Source organism: Rattus norvegicus, chromosome 5, assembly GCF_021556685.1.
Source record: "Rattus norvegicus strain SHRSP/BbbUtx chromosome 5, alternate assembly SHRSP_T2T, whole genome shotgun sequence".
In the NCBI taxonomy this organism is placed as follows: domain Eukaryota; kingdom Metazoa; phylum Chordata; class Mammalia; order Rodentia; family Muridae; genus Rattus; species Rattus norvegicus.
The window spans coordinates 129,348,158-129,371,485 of NC_141538.1; the positions used below are offsets into that span (position 1 = coordinate 129,348,158).

At 39.5% G+C, this 23,328-nt stretch overlaps 1 protein-coding gene across 13 annotated transcripts in view; it reads right to left on the reverse strand.

Annotated features, from left to right (window-relative positions):
- Positions 1-23,328, reverse strand: part of Zfyve9 (zinc finger FYVE-type containing 9) — a 159,024-nt gene that overhangs the window by 87,837 nt on the left and 47,859 nt on the right. For 7 of the 13 annotated variants that reach the window (XM_087549170.1, XM_087549171.1, XM_087549165.1 and 4 more), the window contains 3 exon segments: positions 15,551-15,637; positions 11,947-12,052; positions 6,187-8,213 (listed from right to left, as the gene is read on the reverse strand). In XM_087549170.1, coding sequence (XP_087405296.1) covers positions 6,187-8,213; positions 11,947-12,016 — 2,097 coding nt within the window. In that variant the 5' untranslated portion in view covers positions 12,017-12,052; positions 15,551-15,637. 13 annotated transcript variants of the gene reach the window in all.

Consider the following 23,328-nt stretch of genomic DNA (forward strand, 5'->3'; position numbering starts at 1 on the left):
ATGTTAAGAAAGTGAAAGTAGTAACTAAAGATATTACATATGCGGGGTTGGGGATTTAGCTCAGTGGTAGAGCGCTTGCCTAGGAAGCGCAAGGCCCTGGGTTCGGTCCCCAACTCAGAAAAAAAGAACCAAAAAAAAAAAAAAAAAGATATTACATATGCATGCCCCAAAGGCCCTTCTTCTATGCAGTATCCTTCAGACCCCTCTTGAATATACTTTATTATAAAATACTAATTCAAATTAAAGACACATGATCAGTCTTTCTGCTATCCTGGCATCTGTGAAAATGCTGTGGCAGCCAGGTGGTGGCGCAAGCCTTTAATCCCAGCACTCAGGAGGCAGAGGCAGGTGGATCTCTGAGTTTGAAGCCAGTCTGGTCTACAGAGTTCCAAAACAGCACTGCTAAACAGAGAAACCATGTCTCAAAGAATGAAATGATGGAAAGAAAGAAGGAAGCAAAAAGGAAGGAAGAAAACAAGGAAAGAGAGAGGAAGAAAGAGGTGTTAAGTCCACCTTCGGCTGCACCCATTCTTTGGATGGCAATCGTGAATGGAGCCATTTTGAACAGTTCTTCCAGGAGAGTGTTGGTGGCCAGGTTTTAACCACTGAAAGCAACAGGAGCAGGACCATTGAAACTTCTACAGCCTTTTCCCGCTGGACAAAGCGGTGCTTACCTTTAATCTCAGTACTTGGGAAGTAAAGGCAGGTGGATTTTGTGTGGTTCAAGCCCAGCCTGGTCTCCACAGTGAGTTCCCAGACAGCCAGAGCTACATAAAGAGACCGTGTCTCAAAACAACAAAAATGGATGAATCAATCAATCAATGAGTAAAAATATTTTGGTGATGACGACTAATCTATATGACTGTTTACTTGTAGCTGTTAGTAATATAGTTATAAACTACACGACTTTCAGATTAACCAGGATGAAGAGAAGGAGGAAGATGAGATTTAAAACACACTGATATAAAATATTTTGTATGAATTCATAAATAAAATTTAGGAGAATAAATGCATAAAATAAAAAACTGGCCGTCACTTCATACACATACAGAAGATATGGTAATTTATAACTACATTTATAAATGTTCAATCTTTCAAGTATCTATAAATTCAAATGTCTGAGAAGGAAACCTGTCTAGAGTCAGATTAAAAATTAATCTAGATCATGTTTCAACATGCTACTTTGACACTGTACGTATCACCCAGCTATTTTTTGATATAAGTAATGGGGATTATGAATGCCTTATACAAACCCTGATGAAGAAGCTAGTATGACAAACTGACCAGAAATGGAAGCTTATTGCAAAGTAAAACCTAAACGGTAGCCCTCTTCACTGACACAGCTTACAGCATTTCTGTTAACAGGATGGCTTTCAGAAAGTACACTCAAGTATTTAAGTATTCTTCCCACTGAGTGATCTCAGCTAATCTGTGAACTCTGTGGTCAGCATACAGCAAAATTTGCTCCCTTTCCATATACATGTATACTTATTTTTACTTTATTGAGGGAGCGGGCATGTGCACGACCCAGTGCAAGTGAGGTAGTCAGCAGAAAACTTGTAGAGGTACATCCTCTCCACCATGTGAGTTCTGGAGATCAAACTCAGGTTATTAGGTTTGGCAGCAAACACCTTCCTCCTGCTGAGCCATATAACAAGCCCCAACCCCAACTCCCCAGGCACAGAGGTTCACACCAGTTCTTTTAGACTTGACAATCTCTACGGAAAAGGGAACAGGAAATCCAGAGCTTTTAAAATGTATCCTACTGCTACAAGATACATAGTATCTACATACATAGTCCTACTGTGGCTTTCTCTTATCCAGTCAAGCTACCAATAAGTAAATTAAAAATTCATTTAGTTTGAGTTATACTTGATTGATGATAAATGTGGGAGAGCCCAGCTCACTGTGGGTGGTGCCTTCCTGGGTTGGTAGTCCTTGGTGCTATAAGGAAAGCAGGAAGAGCAAGCCATGAGGAGTAAGTCAGTAAGCAGCATTCTTCCATGGCCTCTATGTCAATTCCTGCCTCCAGGTTCATGCTCTTCTGAGTTTCTGCACTGAATTTCCTGAATGATGGACTGTGATGTGGAAGTGTGAAAGAAATCCTTTCTTCCCCACGTTGCTCATGGTGTTTCACCACAGCAATAGAAACCCTAAGACACTTGGTATCCACACTGTGGTGTATGAATTCTAAATTTCCCCAATTGTCTTGGGCATCTGGGCGTTCGGTCCTCAGTTGGTGGCCCTGTTTGGGGAGGTTTAGGAGTTGCGAACTTGCTGGAGGAAGTGTGTCACTGGGGATAGTTTTGAGACCTTAAAGACTTAGGCCATTTGAGTCTGCATTCTCTGCTTCCTGTCTGCAGCTGGAGATGTGCTGCTCCAGCTGCCTGTCTCCTGCTGTCTCCATGCTGCCATCACGAACTCTTATCCCTCTGGAACCATAAGTCAAATATACCTTTTCTTCTGTAAGTTGCCTTGGTCATCGTGTTTTATCACAGCAACAAAAGTAATTAGGACATTCTTTTACTACTCTGGAATTCAAAAGAAGCAAAGTAAAACCTACACAAATACAGCTACATTTCATTGCTTTCCCAAAGCCTAGCTGATGTGGTTTAAATGTCCCACTTAAGCTCATGCACTAAGTATCTGTCCCCAGATAGTACCACCAATTCGAGAGGTGGTAGAAACTTTAAGAGATAGGGCCTAGCTGGAGGAAGCACATCAGAGCCTTTGAACACTAGACCTGATCTTCTGGGCCTTCATGTTCTGCTTCCAATCTGCCATGATATAGCCTCCTTCTCCACACAGTCCTGCCACCATGATGTTCAGCCTTGCCTCAGGTCAAAGTAATGGAGCCAGCCAACCATGGTCTAAGCCCTCTGAAAGCATGATGAACTGTTTCTCTCAAATTCTTGGTCACCATCATGAGGACTAATACACAAGCAGAATTATTTTATATTCTATCTAACGATTATCTACTTAGGAAGGACTGATGTAAGTCCTATATTGTGCTGAGTAGCTTCTCACAATTTCCTACTAACTCTTTCTATATTTCTATATTCAGATGCATTTTTAATCTTAACCTATTCTTCTGATAAATTTATTTTACTTTTATTACTATTAATTTTCCCAGGCAATGCTTTTTCTTACATAATTTATAATTCCATAAGTTATATATACTCTGTGTGTGTGTGTGTGTGTGTGTGTGTGTGTGTGTGTGTGTGTGTGTGTGTGTGTGTGTGTGTGTAGTGTTGCATTCAAGTGAGGATGCAAGTTTGGACACAGAGGTCAATGGAAAACTTCTGGTGTCTTCCTCTATCACTCTCAACTTGAACTTCTTTTTGCTTCCCACGTCACCCTGTCACTGATTTAGTTACCTTCTAGTAATCCTTCTGTACTGGCTGGTTTTGTGTGTCAACTTGACACAAGCTGGAGTTATCCCAGAAAAAGGAGCCTCAGTCGAGGAAACACTTTCATGAGACCCAGCTGCAAGGCATTTTCTCAACTAGTGATCAAGAGGGGAGGACCCAGCCCACTGTGGGTGGTGACATCCCTGGTAGTCTTGGGTTCTATAAGAGAGCAAGCTGAGCAAGCTAGGGGAAGTAAGCCAGTAAGTAACATCTCTCCATGGCTTCTGCATCAGCTCCTGCTTCCTGCCCTGTGTGAGTTCCAGTCCTGACTTCCTGTGGTAATGAGCAGCAATGTGAATGTGTGAGCTGAATAACCCCTTTCCTCCCCAACCTGCTTCTTGGTCATGGTGTTTGCGCAGGAATAGAAACCCTGATGAAGACATCTTCCTTTTGTGTATATTCACAAAAAATGTGAAAGTGGATGTGTGTGCATGTGTGCATGTGGGTGTGTATGTAAGCATGTATGTATGTATGTATATATGTATGTATGTGGGTGTGTATGTGAGCATGTGTGTGTACAGCAGCAAGGGATGATGTCAAATGCCTTCCTCAATCATTCATCTTTTTCTTTTGAGAGGTCTTTTCACTGAACCTGGAGCTCACTGACAGAGCTAGACTGGATGGCAGCAAGCCTCAGAGATTATCCTAGTTCTGTCTTCCCAACACTGAGATTATAGGTATGCTCCCCCATGTCAGGCTTCTTTCTTTCTCCTCCCTTCCTTCTTTATTTTCTTCCTCATGAGTGCTGGAGGCCACACTTACGTCACGGTGGCTCACATAGTAAGCATTTTACTTACTGAGTCATCTCCCCATCCCCAAGTAATTCTTCCTAACTGCCCACACGTAATTTATCCTCCCCCTTTATCTGTTCAGGCTATGCTATGCTAAGACCAAGGAAATAAGTAATGATCAAGCTAATCATGTTTAATCCAGTAACTTATATAAGATCCACTGCCCATAACTGGTCAATGAATTGATGGAAGATGTTAGGATTCTTTTCCCCACAGTAAGAAGCTAGTTAAGAAGTCCTGTTTGACCCTCAGCCAGTTTCTTTTCCCTTAGGAAGTTGCCCAATTGAACTTGATGGAGTTCAACTACTAATGCAATACCATGAGAAGATCAAGAGATCTTCCATATTCCTGACTGCAGCAAACAAACTTGTGTCTTATAGCTTCTTATGTGAAATTGTGTTGAATTTGTCTAAATCACCAAGGTTTAGATATTCTTTTTGTTGATGTTAAAAGCATAAAACCAGATAAATCAAATGAGAAAGGATGTAGCGATAAACTATTGAAACTTACTGTTATTTCTGTAACCTCATGATCTTCACGATAGCCCAATGAAAACTATTTATACTAGTTTTGCATTTAAACTAGCTTTTTTTGTTATATATTATAAAACTAAGGATTAGTAAATTACATAATTAATAGAAACAAAGTTAAGATTTAAATCTAAATCTCACATAAAGCATCACATTCTTTAAAAAAATAAAATCTTTTCTCCATATTTATAGTTCTTGCTAAAAAACAGATTGTGGCGGCTAGAAGAGTGATTACCCTAAGAGTCTGTTGCTCTTCCAGAGGACCCAAGTTCAGTTCTCAGCAGCCAGACCAGGCAGCTCACACACACTTGTAACTCCAGTTCTAGGAAATCTAATATCCACTTCTAGTCTCCATGGCCCACAGGCACGCATACACACACACACACACACACACACACACACACACGTGCGCGCACAAATACAAATAAGTATTAAAAAATTGTGTTCCTAACAGAATTTGGAGAGAGCTAAGGAATATTAAATTATTCATATATCCTTAATAAGAATAAAGATCTATAGCCTTTAAATATTTGCATTAAAGTCATATAGGAGAAAATATGTGTATGTATTTATAAAAACCTTCAGAACATTTGGTACATGAAAAACTCTATGTAAAAACAAGTACAGGATCAGGCTTGTGAGATGGCTCAGCAGTTAAGAGCACTCACTGATCCTGCAGAGGAGATGGGGTCAATTCTCAGTACCCACATGGTGGCTCACAATCATTTATAACTCTAGTTCCAAGGGACTGAATGCCTCCCTCTGAGCTCTGTGGACACCAGGCAAAACAAGGTGCACATACACACTTACATGAAGGTAGAACATTCATTAAAAATAACCATATCTTTTAAAAAAAAGAGTGTAGGATAAATTTTGACTGTAAGTTAATGTTTAATTATAAAATATCATAAAATCAACCACTGACCACAGGGATTGTAATGTCTGTAATCATTACACTAAGTAAACAGTAGGAGAACTGATGCAAGTTTGAGGATAGCTTGGTCTCTACAAAGGGACCTCCAGATCAGTCACGGCTATATGGCCATACCCTTTTTCAAAAATATAAAAACAACAACAAAAATAGAGAACAACAACAAAAAAGTAAATCACAAATATGTCCTAAGTTGAAAGAACAACATCCTTATTTCAAACCATCCCATTAATCATGTATCTACAAACAGCTACAAATGTAAAGACCACAGAGTAAACACTTCCTTAATTCTCAATTCTCTTTTCTTCACAGAAAACTGAGACAGCATACTTTCTGACAGCAATTAAAAAAAAAAAAAAGACACCCACAATCAGCTCATATTTTATACAGATACTAAGACTGGGCTTTCAAAGGCTTTTTATAAGGTCATCTCAAACTAGAAGTACAGTCACCTAATCCTGCTTTAATTTTTGGTTCATCATTACAAAACACGGCAAGTTCCTGAACTGATAAATGCAACTTACCTTCCCACATGCTCTGCAATGATGCCTCCTTTTGGTGAATGTAAACCGAGCTTCACACTTCATGCAGTTCGGAGCCTGGGAGTCTGGTACCCATACTGGTGCCACCTCACCCAGGGTGGTAAATGGCTTTCTTGCAGAAATTCCAAATTGACCAGCTCTGAGATCATTATCTGGACTATCTGGAGATAATGCAAGGCATGGTCTACTGGAGATGTCAGCCTCGAAACTTTCTAAATGTTCCCCATTTGTATCAGTCACAGAGATGTTTCCCAAAGTTGCACTGCACGCACTGACTGCTGAGTTTTCCCCTAGTTTTGCTTTCCCAAGAATATCATTTTTGTTTTTACTATTATTTCCATTGTTTGCAGGAAGGTCATTTTGTAAATGGTCTGATAATGGCTTTGGAATCTGAAGTTTAAGATTAGAAGGTTGCTTGGGTCTTGCACCACCAAAAGGAACACTAATAGACTGCAGGTTTGCTATCTTGGGGGAAGATTGCCCGAGTACAGATGGGATTTGACTACAGAAATTATGTAAATAATTTTTCTTCATTATAGTTCCAGTGCTGTTTAAAAGCAGTCCATTCCCTTCTGTGTTCTCATTTCCTCTCTGTTCATAAAGATTTGAGTAGCATTCTGATTTGCTCTCTTCTATTTCTTTTTCTTCTGTTACTGAATCTTCTTTGGAGGGTAAAGTCTTTGGAACAAAAGATACAATTGGGCTCTGCATTCCATAGGAATCACAACTATTAGACAGAGAATTTGCTGCTGGTGCATCACTAACAGTGGAGAAATCATATCCTTCACTTTCATTCAAGCAAGTTCCTTTGAAATCTAGATCTGAATCTGCCATTCTAACACACTCTCCTGCACTCTGAGGGTCCTCAGGTTGGCTGATCTGTAAAACCACTTGATTTTCTTCACTTCCTTGGCGATCATCCACCTCATTTAGCTTTGCTGAGTCCCAGTGAGTCGTCTGAGAGTCCTTACCTCCATCTCCATCAGTTCTAGTCTCACTAGACACAAGGCAGTCTGAGGATGGTTCGCAATTGTCCCTTCCACATAAAGCAGGAGTATCTGGCTTGAGATTCAAAGATAAACCAGATGGGAGGGGGTCTTCAGCTGTCCTCTCCTCTGCTGGCTCTGTTTTTGTTAAGAGCTCCTCCCTTGAGTGGGAAAAGGAGTTTGAGCTCCCTAGATCTGTCCTAGAAGAGCTGTTTGCGCCAGAAAGGTCCTCATCAGGCATATAATCCTCTTGTTTTTTAATGGCAGGCCCTCCATCCATTCCCTGGGATGTATTAATTGCTAAGCTTGTAGCTGTAGATGTAGATGGGTCTCTACCTACATTTTCATTGTCCTTTAATTGTGAAGAGGAAGAGATACTGGTTGCACTGTTAGCTGAAGCAGCGCAGAGATGATTAAGAGAATCCCTCTCTGATTTTGGTTTATTCAAAGCATCCATTTGTTTCTCTGAGTTTATACCTTTTTCTGCGGACCCATTCATACTAAAACTAAATTGATCAGTTTGTCTAGTTTCATTATCCAGTGAACAGCTAAAAGAATCCATGAGGGATTGACTATTATAGTTATTACAATCCTGCAAATCACTTTGCAGTGTCCTTTTATCACAGTTATGCATGACAGCTACAACCAGAACATTCTTCTCGTCTGGCAGACAAGTGAGGCTCCCACGTTTCTCCTCTCCCACTTCAACGGCACTAAATTGATCATCCTGATTGTAGTTTCTCTTAATTAGTTGGTCTTCTGCCACAGCATTTTCATCAATCCACATCGTGTCAATCTCTGGATTTAGACTACCGTCCTGTCCGTTAGCACAGGGACCTTTTCCCTCCCTTGTAAGGGGAGCTGAGCCAGCAAGAGAAAAGATTTTCCGCTGTGGTCCTGTCTCATTAGAAATTGTAGGTTCATTCACATTGGCTAATGCAGGGTTAAAAGACAATGGATGAGAAGAGGAATCTAAAATCTTATTCCACTTTGTATCCAATAAAGTAGGAGAAACTGTTTCATCTGAAGGGGAAAAAAAAAAAAAGTAATTACAGTAAGTTTGCTGGTAACAGTAAAAAGCTACTTAGGGTTACCTGACAGATATTTCCAACTATGCTTTGGAGAAAATGTCCCCAGAATATGACAGTATCTAATCTTTAGCTAGACATAAGAAAAAAACATTTAAGACAATGCCCTATAATTATCTGTCAACAAATGATAATGCCTCAGAACATTTCAAATAACATAGTTGGGCAGTGGTTGTGCACGCCTTTAACCTCAGCACTCAGGAGGCAGAGGCAGGGGGATCTCTGTGAGCTCCAGGACAGTCAGGGCTACATAGAGAAATCCTGTCTTAAAAAACAAACAAATGGGGTTGGGGATTTAGCTCAGTGGTAGAGCGCTTGCCTAGCAACCACAAGGCCCTGGGTTCGGTCCCCAGCTCCGAAAAAAAGAAGAAAAAGAAAAAAAAAACAAAAACAAACAAACAACAAATGAATTTTATGTCAATTTAATTGTGTTATTAGATTGAAATAAATAACAATACAATTAAATTGCTCTATATACCCAGGAATGGGGAAGCAACTTTGGACTGTCTGTGTATAAGACAAGGTACAGACAATGAAGAGTAGTGAAGACTAGTAACTGAGTGAGAAATTTTCCATGGAGACTAATGCAGAGGTAGGGATTTAGCTCAGTGGTAGACCTTGGGTTCAGTCCTCAGCTCTGGGGGGGGGGGGGCTAAATGTCTAATCTACATGACTCGGGTACAGGCTACATGGACAGCCCCATTTGCTAAACTATCCAGTGACCCTTGTAGTCCTGGGGGCTATGAGTGGGAGGACAACTGAGTCAGTGATCTCAAGCCATCTTGGAAGCAGAGATGGAAACATAACATCAACAAAAAAAACCCAACCCAAACAAACAAAAAACACGAACTTTGTATAATAACATTTAGGTATTTTAGTGAATATAAAGTTTATCGAAAAAAGCTTTTTTAAATGGGCCTAGAGATTTAGCTGTTATAACAGTGCCTGGGATTAAAGGCATGCACCACCATATCCAGTTTAATTTGTATAGATTTAAATTTTTCAAATAAGGTTTTTTTTTTAAGTTTGATTATAGCATGTGAAATTCTGTTTATAATAATGTTACTAATTAAGCTCATATTTATATTCTTACCTAAGGACATTTGGGAAAATAGCATTTACTAAATCAATTTCTAGTGTATCTATATCTATATCTATTATACATATATATATAATTTCATCTATCATTTGTTTCTTTTATAATAAATCATAACTATAATAAGCTGTTATTCTCAAGTTATAGTGCTATTTTTATATATCTAAATAAGTTAACTAAATGAAAGCAAATGCACATAGTGTCTTGTCTTCTTTCTCCCATCAGTAAATGATAACCATGGTGTTGAAATTAGACAGTTACAATTGTTAACACTCATCTTCAATGTACCCATGGACCTTACTAAGGATTTTACTGTACTATAATACAACAGGTTATTTACCTTCTCTTTCACCCACTGAATGGTTTCTGAAGGCAGAAACCATTTCATTCTGTCAGTGGAAAGCCCACATTGCATAGTGCCTAGTGTGTAGTAGGTAACAGATGTACAAAAGCAAAAATAAATTCTGTGTAGCATTAAGGTTAATACCTTACGCCCCTACAAAGAATATAATGTAGCTGGTAAGCTAAGATAGATACAATATACATGAATAGCTAATTAGTGACATATTAAAATGATTATTTTTTGTAAAAATACAAAATAAATTCTAGGATGTGGGAAATGAGCCTGAGTTCACTAAAAGGAGGAACTAGACGAGGCTGCAAGCATTTTATCAAAAGTAAATGATTTGCAAATAGGGAAACCAGGAAAAGCACAACACCAAATATAAGACTTAAGAGAACAACAAATAAAACAGTTTGGGCCAAGAAAACAAGCCTATGGGATAATGAAACAAAGTAACACAAGGCAGATAGTGAAAGAGATAGGGATAATGGTTGATAGAATGCTTATGTAGCATTCATGAGGCCTGGGTTTGATCCCAAACGCCACACAAAATCAGGCTTCATAGGGCACACCATCAATAGACACTATAGAGGCAGAGATAGAAGGCAAAGTAATCCTCAGCTACAGGACAAGTTCAAGGTAAACATAGGATACAAGAGACCCTCACGTGGTGGTGGTAGAGCATGCTTTTAATCCCAGCACACAGGCAGAGGCAGAGGCAGAGAGGCAGAGGGGCAGAGAGGCAGAGAGGCAGAGGGGCAGAGGGGCAGAGGGGCAGAGAGGCAGAGAGGCAGAGGGGCAGAGGGGCAGAGGGGCAGAGAGGCAGAGAGGCAGAGAGGCAGAGAGGCAGAGAGGCAGAGAGGCAGAGAGGCAGAGAGGCAGAGAGGCAGAGAGGCAGAGAGGCAGAGAGGCAGAGGGGCAGAGGGGCAGAGGGGCAGAGGGGCAGAGAGGCAGAGGGGCAGAGGGGCAGAGGGGCAGAGAGGCAGAGAGAGGCAGAGGAGCAGAGGGGCAGAGAGGCAGAGAGATAGAGAGAGAGAGAGGCAGAGAGAGGCAGAGGAGCAGAGGGGCAGAGAGGCAGAGAGAGGTAGAGAGGCAGAGAGAGGCAGAGAGAGGTAGAGAGAGGTAGAGAGGCAGAGAGAGTTAGAGAGGCAGAGAGAGGCAGAAGCAGTCAGATCTCTGAGTTCAAGGTCACCCAAGTCTAGAGAGTGAGTTCCAGGACAATAATCTTGAAAACCACCCCAAAAAGGAAGGGGGATAAGTATCCCAAAAGAAATAAGAAATGTATTTCTTACAAGAATGATTGGGTTTTACCTACTACCTAGACATGTTAGTTACCTAATGTAGTACATTTGTGATGTAGTGTGTGTGTGTGTGTGTGTGTGTGTGTGTGTGTGTGTGTGTGTGTGTGTGTGTGTGTGTGTGTGTGTGTTTCATTCTGTTAACAAGTCTCACGTAGCTTATACTGGCTTCACATTCACTATCCAGCCAAGACTGGCTTTGAACTCCTGATCTCCTGCCTCCTTCAACTAACAAGTGCTGGAATTATAGGCATGTGTCATACCTGGGTCTTTGGGAGGGAGGGGTGGTGATACAGATTTCATCTATGTAGCCCTAACTGACCTGTAACTTATTATATGAATCAAGCTAATCTTGAATTTGTGAAGATCCTCCTGCCTCTGGCTCCCAAGTACTAGGATTATAGGCCTGGATATTTGCCATATATTTTCCCCTTAAATTAGAAAATAAAGTAACAAGAAACAAGAAACTACCTTCATGAAATTGTTTTAAACTTTAAGTTTAAAATACTTAAGTACCTGGTACATAATGCTAAGAGATATTATTTCTCCCTTTAAATATATTACATATTATTGTCATTATTATTATTTTATTTTATTTTTTGAGATTTATTTAATTTTATTTTATATATGAGGGTTTTGCCCGTACATATCTCTGTGTATCACTTGCACACCTAGTGCCTGTGGAGCCCAGAGGAGGGCATCAGATCCACTGGGATTGGTGTTCCAGTTGTGAGCCACCACAGGGGTACTGGGAATTGATCCTGAGTCCTCTGTAAGAGCAGTCAGTGCTCTTAACTGCTCAACCATCTTTCCAAACCCTTACCCTCATTTTAAAAACAAACAAACAAAAAAACCCAAAAGAACTGTATAGTCTAATTCTCACAGTCTTCACATCATAAACTCAAGTAGGTTTCCCAATGTAAATCCTCACCTTCATTTTGTTCAAATTCATCTAATACCTTGTCCAGGTTGTAAGCTTCTGCTTGGAAGTAATTCTCCATCAGTGAGGAAACACTGCTGAAGAGACTTATTTAAACCTAAAAAGTTAAAAAAATTAAGATACAATTTGAATTACTAAAATATGATTCACAGATCCTAGGTATACAAGAAAGAACAGCAAATCTATTTGGACAATGATAAACAATATTAAGATCTTCAAGTGTGGAAACCTGTCGACTAACAATTACCAAAACGCAGTCAGCCTCTATATCTGTAAATTCTATGTCTACAAATTAAACCAATGATGGATGAACAATATTCAGGAAAAATGGGGTATGTTCTAAATATGCATCTTTCTAGTCACTTCTCCCTAAGAAAAACCGTTAAATAGCTATTTCTTTAGCACTATATCTTAGTAGTCGATGAGTTACAGCATGCAGGGCGCCATGAACAAGTTATATGTAAATACTCCATGGACTCTGAAACCCACAATGGTACTAGGGTCACTTCTCCACGAACACTGAGGGACAAATGTACAACTATAATAAGCATAGAAGTCAGACTTATTTAATAGCTTATCTTCAAAAGATAAAGTATAAGAGTTGGGAAGGAATCATTTTCATTAGGATAAAGTTACATTTCTCCAAGAAAGGGGAGTGTTCATAGCTTCTATTAAGTAAAAAAAAAAAAAAAAAAGATAAGAAAGTTCAAGCACAGGTAAAGGATATTAGTTTTAATTTTAAGAATGACTGACAATTTTTTTAAAATCTCTCTTTTTTAGATATAATTGTTAAACTTCCCATACTGCTGACTGAAAAAGCATATATACAAGATATCAACAGTTCCTAAGGGAGTGCCATGTAACACCACAGTAGGAGTTTTTAAAATGCTACTGATGATTCCTTTATCATTTATTATTTAAGTTTTGGATTTTTCATAGTATCACACCCCACACTGGAGCCCAGGCTGGTCCATACTCCCGAGGGCTGGGATTACTGTTATAAGCCTCATCAGGCTTACAGCTGATTATTCCTTTTCTGAGTAGATCAAACTCAGATTTACTAAGAAAAGTGGGGAAATGCTCCCAAGACAGGAAGGTATTCCAAGGGAAGAATACCTCTGACCATCCCTTTAAACTGACTTATCTTTTGGTATGTGTCCATGTGTTTGTGTATATGAGTATATACAGCTCCATGTGAGTGTGCATGCATATGCAGGTTCAAGTGGAGGACAAAGGCCAAAAGGCCAACACAGGGTGTCTTCCTCAATCGTTTCTTCTCTCTCTCTCTCCTCTCTCTCTCTCCCTCTCTCTCTCTCTCTCTCTCTCTCTCTCTCTCTCTCTCTCTCTCAGAGAGAGGTATATGCACATGCGTTTGTGAGTGAAAGTGTGTAAATGTCATGATATACATACCAGAGACAACCTTGGGCATTAGTCTTTGATTGCCACCTTGTTTGTGACAGGGTCTCTGTTGTTTTTCTGCTATGTACACGAAGCTAGCTGGCCCAGGAGCAGCCAAGGATTTTCTTGGCTCTATCTTCCCTCTAACAGTATGAGCACTGGAATTATATATGTTGACCACCTCACCTGGCCTTATGTGGGTTTATGTATGAATTCAGATACTAGTTTTACACAGCCAGAACTTCACCCTCAGCACGCTAAAGTAGTACCTGGTGATTTATTATTTGTGATGAGTTGTTATTAAAATTGTTTGCTATTAATTTCCTACTTAACATTGTTTGCTATTGGCTAAATTATAAGGGTTTTTATGTTAAGATCAATAACTAAGGCCTGACTGTACTGCCTCACACCCAATGGTTGTACAATACATATCAATCTGTTGGTCTGATTATTTACTAATGCTTTTATCCCGACTTCCCTATGGGGCCTCATCTCTGCTGTCTCCAGGAATGGTTTGAGGTCTTGAGTCTTGAGACCCTGGTTTCATTTTCAAAGAAACACCTGTGGCTTTCTGAAGCCTTGAGGGAAAAAGTAGACTTCTTCTTACATAAGTTAGGATTTATGTTAGGATTCTTTACTAGCCTTCTTACAAAAATGTCCATTTTATGCAAATTAGTAGCTCACTAAACTCACAAGTGTTATTTCATAGTGGAATATAATGGGGTTGGAGATATGGCTCAGAGGTTAAGAGCACTGACTGTTCTTCCAGAGGTCCTGAGTTCAAATCCCAGCAACTACATGGTGGCTCACAATCACTTGTAATGGAATCTGATATCCTCTTCTGGTGTGTCTGAAGACTGCAGCAGTGTACTCATATAAATAAGATAAATAAAATTTTAAAAAAAGGAATATAATTACTTTGGGGTTTTTTTTTTTGGTTTTTGGGTTTGTTTTCTTGTTTGTTTGTTTGTTTCTTTGTTTGTTTGTTGAGATAGAGTTCCTCTGTGTATTCCTGACTGTCCTGGAATTCACTTTGTAGATTAGGATGGCCTTGAACTCAGAGATCTGCCTGCCTCTACCTTCCAAGTGCTGGGATTAAAGGAATGTACCACCACTGCCTGGCCTGGATTTTTTTTTAAAGGATGTTTACCTCTAGAGTACCTCCACTGATGAGAAAGCTTTTAGAAATTCTGCAGAATTCCATCCTTGAGGTCCCACTGACAGCACTGATTCAATTGCTGCTTTTATGTCCTCTTCCTTGAACTTCCCTTTTGTGCCCCAGGGACAAACTTATGCATCATATATTACTGGGCAGTTACTAGGTACTACTATTGTCCCAGTCACTAGATTACAGTGACAAATAAGATTATGCCTTAGACCTAAAGAAGCCCAAGGTCTCAGGGGGAAAGAATGAGTTAACTTAAAACTTAAAATACGGGGCTGGGGATTTAGCTCAGTGGTAGAGCGCTTACCTAGGAAGCGCAAGGCCCTGGGTTCGGTCCCCAGCTCCGAAAAAAAGAACAAAAAAAAAAAAAAAAAAAAACTTAAAATACTATGGCAGTACTAATTGCTATATGACTAAGGAGGAGTTGGATGTATCACTATTTTTTTCTAATGCATCGCTCAAATCCATGCTCTTTTTCATGCTAAAATTAGCTATGATCAAAGGTTAACAGTAAATTGATTATAAAAGGGAGAAGCCAGCACTAGTAAAGAAATTAGTGTCATGACATTGATAGTTACTTCAAAAACAAACAAACAAAAAACAGAGCTGAAGAGATGGCACAGCAGCTAAGAGTGCACACTGCCCTTACAGAGGACTCTAACCCAGTTTTAGCACTCATGTCAGGTGGCCCACAATTGCCTGTTCCATGGTATCTAACACACTGCTCTGGATTAAACCTGCAATCTCTGTCAGTGCTTAGGAAAAAGAGGCAGGAGGATCACAAATTGGAAGTGATCTTGAACCACACAGTGACCTCCAGACTAGCATGGACTACCCAGATTTTGCCTCAAATTAATTAATTACTGTCTTCCTCTGAATTAGAGTAAAAATCATTTTGAAAAGTTATACTGTTAGTTTAACAAGAGATGCTGGTAATGAGGCAAGCAGTGTATGTCCGTCTACCTGTATTCACAGGTGTAATCCATCACTCAAGTTTAGTGTGACAGAGAAATAAAACAATGGCTTCCCTACCTGTCCCCTCAAGCAGCCTTCTCTGTGCTTGCTCATGATGCCTGCTGCGCCAGCCAGTACTGCTGACCCAGAATGTCTTCTTTGATCCTACAGAAAAACCAGACTGCTTATTACATTTGCTAAAACAATAAGCTCTCATTTTCATCTTATAAGCCTGCTAACACCAGACAAATAAAAGTAACAAGTCTCAACTAAATTATAATTACATCTTCAGATTCAAAGACCTGCTCAGCATGGAAGGCAGACACACATACATTTATTGAAGAAGGCAAAACTTCAGCGTCAGGGACGAATTAAGAAAGTCTCTGCATGTTCACTGCAGGAGACAATATATAATAAAACAAAAGCAGGCGATTTCTGTCCGACTGTAACTGCTGATTCATAGAGACACCAGTCACTTTATGCTAACAACAGGTCCTTCTGAAACCCAAAGTTAAGAAGAAAACTGCTACCTCACAAGAATGTCCTCAAATACCATTTTCACCCCCTCTGTATATATCTCTGACTGTACAGGAACTTACTGTAAATCAAGTTGGCCTTGAACTCATAAGAGATCCACCTGTCTCTGTTTCCCAAGTGCTAAGATTAAAGTCGTGTGTATGCCACTGAAAATTATTAAACTGAGTTTAAAAAGTTTCCTACTGAAATTTTTATTGCCAAACAACTGTTTTCCCTCCAAAAGGAGTGTATTTGTATCTCAGACATCTCTCACTGCCTAAAAGCAGTGGATCCATTAATGCAGGATATTGAATATTACTGTTAATAGTATGTCAAAGGCAAAATTCCTCAAATGCAACATCCTTTCTCTCAAAAAAAGACAATATCCATAAACCTAGCATCCTAGCATAGTCCAATTTACATGCCTCTTTAAGTTCTTAGCAATGATCACTTATTTTTAAAGATTTATTCTTTTTTTTTTTTTTTTGGTTCTTTTTTTCGGAGCTGGGGACCGAACCCAGGGCCTTGCGCTTCCTAGGCAAGCGCTCTACCACTGAGCTAAATCCCCAACCCTGATTTAGTCTATTTTTAATTATGTGTGCATGAGTTTATGTGCACAAAAGAGCTAGCACCACTGAGGCCAATAGAAGGTGGATCCCCTGGCACTGGAGTTACAGGTGGTTGAACTTGGGTCCTTTACGAAAGGCAGCAAGTACTCTTAATTGCTCAACTACCTCTCTAGCCCTGTGAGAATTCTTAGAGGCCTAATTTAGCTTTGTTCAGGACTGAACACTGGAAATAATAAAAATAAAGACTAAGAACATCATAATCATGATATTTTCAGAATAGGTAAAATTCTTAGAGATTAGCCAACATATCTAAATATTATATTATCTAACATGAAAATTATGTGCTTATTAAGAAAAAGCCCAAAACTACAAGTTCTGGAGATCAATAAAGAATAAAGATCACTTGTCACAGGCTTTGCTATCTTCACGAAGTGGAGGCTAGTGATGAAGGAATACACCACACAATATCCTCTGATCCGATTGATAGGATAGAATTGCCCATCTAGACAACACAAAATCTTGTACACATCCATCCCTTAAGAATAGTCATAACAACCTGTAATATGTGCAAAGAGGAATCTTAACATCCGCTGCCATGTTCTCTCCTCATTTTTTCATGTGGTGACTTAATTGAGTTCAAAGAGCGTATGGTGGCTGGGTGCACCAGCCACCACAGAATTGGGATGTGTATGTTTGGCGTGGTGGAAACCAGCCAAGAAAGCTGTGAGTGAGGGCAGGGTAGCCTGACAGGGTGCCATGTTGGAATGGCTCTCAGACAAAGGGTCAGAAAGCAGTTGGGGTCAGCATGGAGCTGCTGAGATAAATTAGCGCTAGTTCCAATGGCCTGTGGGTGCCAGAACTAGCAAAGGGAGTGTGACCACCAGGGTATGCCGGGAACTGGTTCCACCACTTTTTCATTTTTACTGCAACAAATATCTATGGTTATTTTTACTGTATTTCTAACACAAGAGGCAGTATAGTTACATAATAGTTAATTTCTTGTTTTAATGGCTACTTGACTAGGGCACAGGTTGCCCATACTACTACTGGGTGTTTCTGAGGGTGTTTTAGATTGAGTTAAGTTTTGAATTGGTGGATTAAGTAAAGCAGACTGCCCTCTCACATAATTAGGTATCTTCCAAGCCACTGAGGACCTAAAGAAGGACAGAAGGATTCTCTGTGTGTGTCTAATTTGCCTTGCTGTCTTCTCCTGCCTTGGAACTGGAACTTTCATAATTATCATCCAGTCCCAGAACTATAATCCTACCAGCTTTCCTGGGTTTCCTGACTGCAGACATCAGACCATGAGACTTCTAAGTTTCCAGAATCCTATGAGCAATTTTTTATTTACATATACAGACATTTTTTTTGAAACTGAGTCTTAACACATAGCTCAGGCTGGCCTCAAATTCACCATATGGCCCAGGGTAGTCTTGAATTCAGACACTTATCACTTAATGATGGAAATGCATTAAAGAAGTGCTTTCTTAGGTGATTTCTTGAGTGTTCTTAGGTGTGTGAACATCAGAGAGTTCATTAGTATAGCTTGGCTGACTCATATTTACCTGGTTAAACCTTCTCAATTCATTTGAGTTGTTCCTTATTTTCCATTTTCTGTGGTCAAATTGCACTTATGTGTTTCTTGTCTAATGACAACACTTACAAATGAATTTACATTTTTCATTTGCCTCTCTCTCTCCCACTCCCACTGGAAGATGAACTGATTAAGAACAAGTCCTGTACTGGGTGTGGCGATATACAACTTTAATTCTAGCAATTGGGAGGCAGAAGCAAGCAGATCTCTGTGAGTTTCAGGCTAGTCTGGTCTTCCGGGCCAGCCAGAACTACATAGTGAGACCCTGTCTCAAAAAATAAAACAACAACAACAACAACAACAACAACAAAAAAAAAGAGCAAGACCCATGATGTCTTCATTCTTTGTAACCCAGGGCATGCCACAGTTTTTAGCAAATGCTATATGAATAAACAACTCAAGTAAAATTAAAACTCTATATTCTACATTCAATAATCAAATTCAAGGTAAATATTTTGTCTGTCCTAAAAGAGTAATACTCCTGAGAGCATGTGTATTGAAAGGCAGAAAGGAACATAAGAACAAACAAGTTAAATATATGCAAACTGTTGCCCCCCGACTCCCCAGCACAGCTGTAGCCATTTTGTTCCATGCTCCCCAGCTATTTCATATCGTTGCCATAATATGCCTGCCAGTCATTGACAAGAAAAATAACTTGACTCAGAGCAGAATCATGCTGACCTCATACCCTGTTATGTTCAGTATGTTTGCTAGTCTTAAGAAATTCCACAATCATAAGCTTCACTTAGGACGCATCAAATTAAAGATAAATATGAACTGTTATATCTAAAAAAGCTTGAGTCAGGGCCAATCACACTACAGAGTTTCCAGCATCTATCTGCATATGATCTCACTGTAGGCTTTGTGAGGTTTTTTTTTTTTTCCTTTAAAAGCTGGCCCTGAGTAATGTCTGGGGTCCCAGCTCCCATGTCTGGAGCTATGGCAGTGATCTTGGGTATGTGTAGTTCAATAAACCAACCCTGTTTAACTGAGATCTGTGTCTGAGGGGTTTGTGTGGCAATTTCTGAACCTCAACAAGAACCTAACATAAAACAAAAATTAAAAACATAAAAATTAAACATTTAGTGTGTGTGTGTGTGTGAGAGAGAGAGAGAGAGAGAGAGAGAGAGAGACTGATTCAAAGAACAACTTGTAAGGGTCAATTCCTTCCTTCCACTACAGGTTCCTAGTAATAAAGCTTTAGCGTCATTACCCACCGATTTATCTCTCTGGCCCCCATTTGTCTTAAAGAAATATTTGAATAAATATAAAAGATAATACAAATTAAACTATTAGATTCAAGTTTAAAATAGTTTAAAAATGGGGAAAATCTAAAGGTCAAGTAAGCAGGAACAATTTACAGAATGAAATAAAGCTTAAGACCTCATTTTCTTTTAGGTAAATTTCACTGTTTGCTAGGTGGTGGCACAGTATGCCTTTAATCCCAGCACTTGGAAAGTAGAGGAAGGTGGATCTCTGTGAGTTCAAGGACTGCCTGGTCTATAGGATGAGTTCCAGACAGCCAAGGCTGTACAGAGACCCTATCTCAAAAATCTAAAAACCAAACAATGTTCATTCACACTGAAATTAGTTTTGTCTTCTCCTAAGAATTAAAGATCGAATCTTTCTTTTTTTTTCAAAGATTCATTTATTATATATAAGTATACTGCAGCTGTCTTCAGACACACCAGAAGGCATCGGATCTCTTTACAGATGGTTCTGAGCCACCATGTGGTTGCTGGGATTTGAACTCAGGACCTCAGGAAGAACAGTCAGTGCTCTTAACCGCTGGGCCATCTCTCCAGCCCAGATTGAATCTTTCTAATAAAATTACTGCATATTCCTAAAGGAAAAAAGTATATATAAGGGCTTTTAAAATCAGAACAGGGAGAGAGACATTTCCTATTAGAAATTAACAGTTTTCTTAATTTCATTTGAGACTAAAAGAACTATAAAAAAAAAAAACCAAAGCAAAACAAAACCAAGGTCTCACAATGTAGCTCTGGCTACCTGGAACTCACAGAGATCCCCTGCCTCTGATTCCCAGGTGATAGAATTAAAGGCATGCACTGGCTAAGAGGACAAGTAAATGTAAAGGCCCAGGGAGGTGGTGGTACACACCTTTACTCCCAGCTCTGGAGAAGCAGAGGCAGGCTGATCTCGGTTAGCTCCAGGCCAGTGAGATCTACAAAGAGTTTCAGGACAGCCAGAGTTACAGAGAAACCAAATCTAAAACAACAATAACAAAATTAAAGTATTTAAAAAATGCATACACACAAATAGAGAACCTCTTGATAGCTAATGTTTGGGTAACAAACTTTTTTTTTAAAGAAGGGTCTACAGTCATAATTTTTTAAAATTTGTATAAAAAATGGAAAAGAGAATTGAGTTTACTTGACTGTCAATTGATTAAAAGAAAAGCTACTTATATTTTTACTCTGAAACCTGAAAAGCAATGGGAAGAGGACATTAATGGTTTCATGGGATCATCTCTCCAAGATGATAATGGAAGACTAAACTTTCAAATGCAAGATGGGAGAGACTTACAGAATCATTTAAAATTAAGAACGAAAATTATTTTTACAAATAAACTTATATGGAAAATGACAGGTATAAAGACGGTGTTCAGTGTGTAAAGTGCAAGGAAGCATGAGCAATCTCTGATATGCAGACGTTTTAACAGAAAAAACAACTTCCAAAACACCAGCTGTAATTTGAGAATAGAAAATTAAGAGGCTAAAACAGAGAATTTTCTTAGTTAAATATGTATCCTTTCTTGGTTCTGATCAATAAGATTCACATAGAACACATTAAGTATCTTCCCAGTAGCTAAACTTCTTAATATTCCACCAGGAAGTCTGACAAGGAGTTCAAACACTGCCCGAGTCTTCTCTCTCACAACCTTACAGTAATCTGGGAGCTCAGGTAGGTGTGGCAAGTCTTGGCTCCCAAATGGCTGCTAAAGAACCACCCAGTCCATGTAACTCCTTCCCCATTTTCAAACAGTCTTGATATGTTGCCTAAACTGGCATAGAACTTGCTATGCAGCCTATACTGGCTTTGAAGCTTGAAGCTCTCATGCCTCTGTCTCTCAAATGCTCAGATTACAGGTATGTGCACCACCATACCCAGTCCAAATGATTTTGTAAAGTGACTATTGCTATCTTCCAAGAGAGCTGCATCTGTCTCTTTCCTCTACACCTGGACAGCCCTTTGTGCCTACATCTACTAAGAGATTAATGCAGAAAACACATCAAATGGCCAAGTCATCAAAGGTGAACTACCTTGATCTCTTGGGGACACTCACTTTTTGAATACAGTTATCATGTCAAGGAAACCACACAAGAAGGCCATATGTAGCTGATTTAGTACATGAGAATTATACATGTGAATGGCAAGGCTAAAAAATAACTCTAGCTTCAGTCACTGCCTAGCTACAACTTTATGAAGATCTCAAGGACCGCTTGACTAAACCCAATCAATTGCTAGAAACATAAGAGATAATAATTACATTTTTTGGTTTAATTCATTATATAGGAATAGATTAACAGAAGAATTTCAGGTTAGTAATTTGTTCTCCAAATACAATATTTCAAAGTAGAAGCTTCAAGAGGGACAGGTGAGAATGCCTTTCTTTTATTAAACAATTTTGCTCTAACTTCCAATTTATGTGACTCAATAAAGCAAATCTTAAAAAGCCAAGGTAGTTCACTCCAGCACTAAGTTAGACTGTCACGAGTTTGAGGTCAGCCTGGGCTTCCTAGTGAGTTCCAGGCCAGCCTGGGATACAATGTGAGCCCTGCCCCCTTGACAATTATGGTAACAGCAAGCAGTAGCTTGGCCTCTGAGGGTCCAGTTTAGGAAAGGTACATTATTCAAGCAAGGGAAAAGCAGGATGGGGGTGGGGTGTTCTGGAAAATACTCTAGGAAGCGCAAGGCCCTGGGTTCGGTCCCCAGCTCCGAAAAAAAAGAACCAAAAAAAAAAAAAAAAAAAAAACCCAACAACAACATCTCACCAAGCCAGAACTTGAGTGCCATTCTAACTATTCCTCTTACCTCTGTATTCACTAGACCTCCAAGTCTTGTCAATCACTCTTTAAGTCTTTCCAACACATTCATTTTACTCAGTTTCCTCTGTCACCTCCCATACTTTCTACCATCTTTCATTTGTTAGAATTTGAAAGATCCAAACCACTCTATTTGCGTTCCTTCTATATATTTGGTATCCTTCTAGACTATTCCATATGCATATTGTTATATCTTTTATGGGGGGGGGTGAGCACCAGAGGACAACTTGAAGGAATCAGTTCTTCCATTATGTGGCTTCTGGGGATCAAACTCGGATTGCCTTGCCTTGCCTTGCCTTGCCTTGCCTTGCCTTGCCTTGCCTTGCCTTGCCTTGCCTTGCCTTGCCTTGCCTTGCAGCATGTTCCTTTACCGGCTGAGCCATTTCACAACACCCTTGTTTTCATCCTTAACAACATTCAATAGCCTTCTTTATTCTATAAGACTGGCCATACTTCCATAGCGGGCAATGGTCTTTAATTTGGCACCTTTTCTCTGTTCTTAAATTCTTACTCTGTGCACTAGTGATCTTGATCAATGTAAGCATTTAGCTGTCTATCTTGTCCATTTCCACTCCCCAGAACACAGTTTTATATCAATAGATATGCTGCAACATGGAGAGGTCTTGAGAATGTTATGCTAAGTCTAACATGTTTCATATTCTCTCTCTCTCTCTCTCTCTCTCTCTCTCTCTCTCTCTCTGTGTGTGTGTGTGTGTGTGTGTGTGTGTGTGTGTGTGTGTGTGTGTGTGTGTGTAGCCATGGATGTCTTTGAACTCCTGATCTTCCTTCCTCTGCCTCCCAAGTGTGGGATTACAGGAATTACTATCACGTACGACACACAGGGTGCTGGGAATAAAACCCATTGGTGCACGCCTCTAATCTCAGAAACTGTAGAGTTGAGATGACAAAGATCATGAGTTTGAGTATGGTACAGGTCAGAGAACAAGACAGTGCCTCAAAAAGTATCATAATACAAGATAACATATAAGTGAAAAAGTCCTGGGGTCAGACAATACTGATGGTGGCATGACATTGAATTTATTGAAAATAGAAAGTATACATAGAACATATACTTTAAAGGAGCTAATTTTACGTTATGTAAATTATATC